Genomic DNA, 4,839 nt, shown 5'->3' with positions numbered 1-4,839 from the left:
CGGGAAATAAGGTGTAAAAAGCTCATCCTGAAGAATTGTTTTAAAAAACCCTGCAGCCGTGAAAGTAGAATATACAACAATTCCAGTAAACGTAAGGGTTAGTTTGGTTGGTTTGCTCCTGGATTTTTAGGGTACTGTGTGTGCCCTTAGAGGGTGTCTTATTCAAAAATGCTTTTGATTTATTTGCTTATGTATAAAAATATTTTCATTTATTAAATATGATAAGAGATGCTATGCTACTGAAGATTCCATAACTACTTTTTGTTCTATTTTTCTAATGGGAACAGAGAACCGTCTTTTTTTGTTTAAAACAGTAGGTATGAATTAAATAAAAGCTGATAGTTGCATGTGTACATAGGTTTCATTTAAGTCCTTACAGGTGCTTTGAAAGAAGTAAAAATGTTTTTCTTTCTCTTTAGAGTGTCTGCAAACAGAAGTGAACTGATACCTCTGGTACTTTTAATTCCAAACAAGATGAAGATCCCTTCTTTGCTGCTGAGGTTCCCTCGCTGTTATTTATCTAGAAGAACTTACTTCACGAACTTTCACTTTGCTTGCAGAGCACGTTTCCTATGCGTTGAATCTCTTATGCCAGTGTACCACTATCGTACAAAATGGATATGTTCATCAAACGGTTTGAGGAGAGAGCTGTGTCATCAGGCAGCCCCTGACCAGCAGATAGAGGGACTTTCTGACAGAGAACAAAGACTGGTGGACAGACTTTACGATGGACTAATCCAGGGTCATAGAGCCTGTTTAGCAGAAGCCATTACACTTGTAGAATCAACTCAGAGTAGGAAGAAGAAAATAGCCCAGGTGCTTCTTCAGAAGGTATTATCCTACCACAGGGAACAAGAAAAGTTAAATCAAGGAAAACCGCTTGCCTTTAGAGTGGGTTAGTCCTTTTATGTCTGTCCAGTAGTTGCTTTGACAGAATTAGTCCTCGTTATTGTTTTTTAAGCATCGTGGTCTGTAGTCTTGATCATCGCATTTCTTGTGGTTTGTAACCAATCGAGATCACTTCTGTTGTCCAGTAGAATTATGACTTGAACTGGAAAATGCTTTTGGAAAAGCTCTAGGAATTATTGCTTCTTGAGGGGGTGTTATTTGGGGTTTTTTAATAACTGTTAGAGGCTGAAACGTTAGGTAGTTTGCAGATTGGTACAGTTACTATCTACGCTTGGATAGGGAAGGATGTAGTTAAGCAGAAGTGGTCTTTTCCCAAAGAAAGTGTTTTCTTGTATACTTTCTGAATCCCTTCTTCAATCTACAAAAGGAAAAATGTGTACCTTCCTGGTTTATGGCCTTACTTTAAAGCAGCCTACTTTTCAGCTGAGGAGACTTGAACTTGGTTCTTTTGGAAACTATGAAATATTTTTCCTGTTTAAAGAGGTGAACTACTAAAGTATGTTGTGCCCGGCTGTCATCTCTCGTGCGTGTGTACAAAGGTAGTAAGAACAAGAACTTGGGCATGGGAGTGAGAAAAGGTTGTTATTCTTAGTTTGCATGTTTTGACATGCAAGTAAATTGCCTCATTTTTTAAAATTACAGCTCTTTGAAGTAAGGGCTGTTGGTTTTGGAGTGTTTCTTTTGTAAATAGTAAATCTGAAAAATCCAGATCTGGGCTGTGACATTATTAAAGTTCTGAAGGATGAGTCAGTATAAATAAATTCAAATGAAGGGGAGGAAATAGGGCTGGATAAACCCGATGTTACATTGATATGGGGAGGATGCAGGGTGGTGAAGGGAGCGCTGCTGTGTTGGGTGAACCAAGGCAGTGTATTTCAAGTCAATTATAACTGCTTAGGTGGGTATATCATTGTGGCATAGCTTTCATTTGCCTTTGTTGTGATACTGTGTTAAAGTACGAATTGTTATCAACTGAGATGTTGACGGTGTTCATGTGACGTGTTACTTATTTGATTAACAAAGTGGTTTTTTTCTTCCTAATATGATTATTTAGGGCTCTCTGGTCCTCCTGGTGCTGGGAAATCGACTTTCATAGAATGCTTTGGGAAAATGCTTACAGAAAGAAAGTACAAAGTGTCTGTGTTGGCTGTAGACCCTTCCTCTAGTACAAGTGGTGGTGAGTGTGAATTAAAGTCTGAGTCAGGTTTCTAATGCCTTGTCAGCTATAGGAGTGTCTGTTTGGGCCAAATGGAGGAAAATTTGGGGCCTGTAAAAGTAAAATCTGAAAAATAAATGTTACATCAAGTTTTCATTTTTTCCGTATGTGGTATGAAATTGGGAAATATGTATCAGTGTCCTAATTTTGTCAGGTTTTCTCTTTTCCAGTGTTTGAATCTTGCCTTACAACCTTTTTGTCTGAAACTTTAGATAGCCTCAGTTTTCTCTCTGATATTATTTATTTATTTCCCTGTGAATGAAGGAGTAGAAGGGCATTTATTTCTGCTTAAATTTCAAGAGTGGTAATGCTGATCACTGGGTAGGAAGCATATACTAATTTAAAACTATTAGAGGATGCTGCAACCTGAACATGTAGATCAGGTTGGATTTTAGGACATTCATTAGTTCTTCTCAATAGGAATTTTTTTATTTCTGTTGACTGTACTGGTTTCAAGGTCTTCTGATGCACTATCATTAACTATTTGTCTGACTTGTGGCATGATTTTTTTTTTCCTCCCCCCTAAAATTGAAATTCTTCAAAGTTTTGTGGCTGTAATCTATCACTCTCAAATCAAAAATTATAGGGAAATTATAGGCTGACCATGCTTGATTAATGGTATCGCTGACACAAATAATAGAACCTTGATTTTGATCTTTCTCTAAAGGGCAGCTACCAGGGAACATAATTTCTTTTTCCAGCTTCTGTGCTGTTAGAGAAGATGCTGCAATGCGTAACTATTTAAAAAGAAAAAAAACTTCAGCATTGCAATGACCTAGAGTAGCAAAATATGACAGCAAGACTGCACCAGTTAAATGAATTCAGCATCTCTCATTTTTGGAACATGCATCATGTGTGTAGATCTCACTGAGTCCAATTTAAAGTTTGTATGAATAGAAGGAAGGCAGGGATGCCTGTCAGCTTTCTTAAAAATAAAACAAACAAAAAAATCAGAATCACAAGGCAGAGATTTGTCCGTTTGAACAGAAACAGCAAAGGTTTCATTGTGTGGCCTGCTGTGTATAGGCCTCAAAAAGCCATGCAGGAATTGTGGAACTCATTCTGACTTGAACAAATTCTTCATATTTGGTAGCAGTAAGGTCTGCTTATCAGGCCTTGCCAGCTTCTGATAGGCAGAACTACCAGGCAGTAACTTTGTAGTCCTCAGTAAACTCTTGAGCAACTAGTATTGGGATATTCTTATTTGACTGACTTCGTCCAAGAGATCGGTCTTTCCTCGCTCGTCTCTTGGAGGTGGGGAGAGGCAGCGGGGGAAGTTTGGCTGTTTTGCACTTTTGAAATAATTGAACGTTAAACATTTAAGGTTCTCTGTTGGGTGATAAAACACGGATGACTGAGTTGTCAAGAGACATGAATGCCTACATCAGACCATCTCCAACCAGGGGGACGCTGGGAGGTGTAACAAGGACCACAAATGAAGCCATTCTGCTGTGCGAAGGAGGAGGCTACAATGTTGTTCTTGTGGAAACAGTAGGTATGTGCTTAGGGCTTTCTTTTAATTGTCCTGTTGTGGTATCTAACTGAGGTGTGTTACTAAATGCATACTTCCATCGTTGATTTTGGTCATGCTTTCGTACATGGTCACTGGTTAAAAATTAATGCCCGTTCTGTCAATTTGCTAGTCCTGTACCTTTTGTAAAAATACTGCTTTGTAAAAACTGTTGTGTTTCTTGTTGTCTGTGTTTGTTAGTGGAATTTGTTCATGGTGCAATACTGGGATCTGTCATAATTACTGTCATTAATGTGACTGAAAGTTTGCAATAAATGGTGAGCTCTGGATTTAATTTTTTAGGTGTGGGACAGTCAGAATTTGCTGTGGCTGATATGGTCGATATGTTTATATTACTGCTACCACCTGCGGGTGGAGATGAATTACAGGTATTTTTCAGTTTTTCTTATTAAGTATTACCTAGGACTAGAAAGAGAAACTTAAATCCAAGACATAGTATCTGTGCAGAAAGTCCATGTCGATAGTGTTTTGTAAATTACACTGCTACTAGTGAAGTCTTTTCAGTGTCTTACCGATTTATTGCATGTTTAGGATCCGATATCCTTTCCCCACCCCCCGATTTTGGAAGTATTAGGATGTAAATTTTGATACTCTCTGACTGTGGCCTGTTTACTAGTAATATATGATTTTGAGTAGTGGCTTTGTATTACAGGAAAACAGAAATCAATATAAATAGGTCTGCAAACTTGGTCATGTTTTGGTTAAACTTAAGTCTCTACATGTGAAATAGTTTGACATGTAAACTCTGATATCCATATTTAGTGTTCTTCTGTCAAAGCAGAGTAATAACTAGTAGTGACAGAGGCTGTTGGTACTACCCTTGCATGGCACGTACACGCACAAAGAAGTCAGTAAGAGCCACTAGAAACTAACAAAGCACTTTCACCTGCATTTTGCAATAAATCAGTATGTCACAGTCCTTCTGGGTATTCATGATTTCTCTCCATGTTCCATTTAGGGTATCAAACGGGGTATAATTGAAATGGCAGATCTAGTTGCTATAAATAAAGCTGATGGTGATTTAGTTGTGCCTGCACGGAGAATACAAGCTGAATATGTTAGTGCTATGAAGCTGCTTCGCAAGCGTTCAAAGGTTTGGAGACCAAAGGTTTGTGTACTTCAGTATGGTTTGGGGGGGTGGGTTGGGTGTGGTTTTGTTTGGTTTAGTCTTTGTTGGTGTGTC

The 4,839-nt window shown here is 38.3% G+C and overlaps 1 protein-coding gene across 1 annotated transcript in view; it reads left to right on the top strand.

The window, feature by feature from the left end:
• Nucleotides 1-474: 474 nt before the first annotated feature.
• Nucleotides 475-4,839, top strand: part of MMAA (methylmalonic aciduria (cobalamin deficiency) cblA type) — a 6,200-nt gene continuing 1,835 nt past the window's right edge. Inside the window, exons 1-5 of the mRNA XM_009700682.1 lie at nt 475-895; nt 1,964-2,086; nt 3,450-3,620; nt 3,939-4,024; nt 4,615-4,764. Coding sequence (XP_009698984.1) covers nt 475-895; nt 1,964-2,086; nt 3,450-3,620; nt 3,939-4,024; nt 4,615-4,764 — 951 coding nt within the window. The remainder of the gene's footprint in view (nt 896-1,963; nt 2,087-3,449; nt 3,621-3,938; nt 4,025-4,614; nt 4,765-4,839) is intronic.

Source organism: Cariama cristata, unplaced genomic scaffold (assembly GCF_000690535.1).
Source record: "Cariama cristata isolate BGI_N322 unplaced genomic scaffold, ASM69053v1 scaffold4420, whole genome shotgun sequence".
NCBI classification, from domain to species: domain Eukaryota; kingdom Metazoa; phylum Chordata; class Aves; order Cariamiformes; family Cariamidae; genus Cariama; species Cariama cristata.
This window is presented reverse-complemented; position numbering and strand designations above follow the sequence as displayed.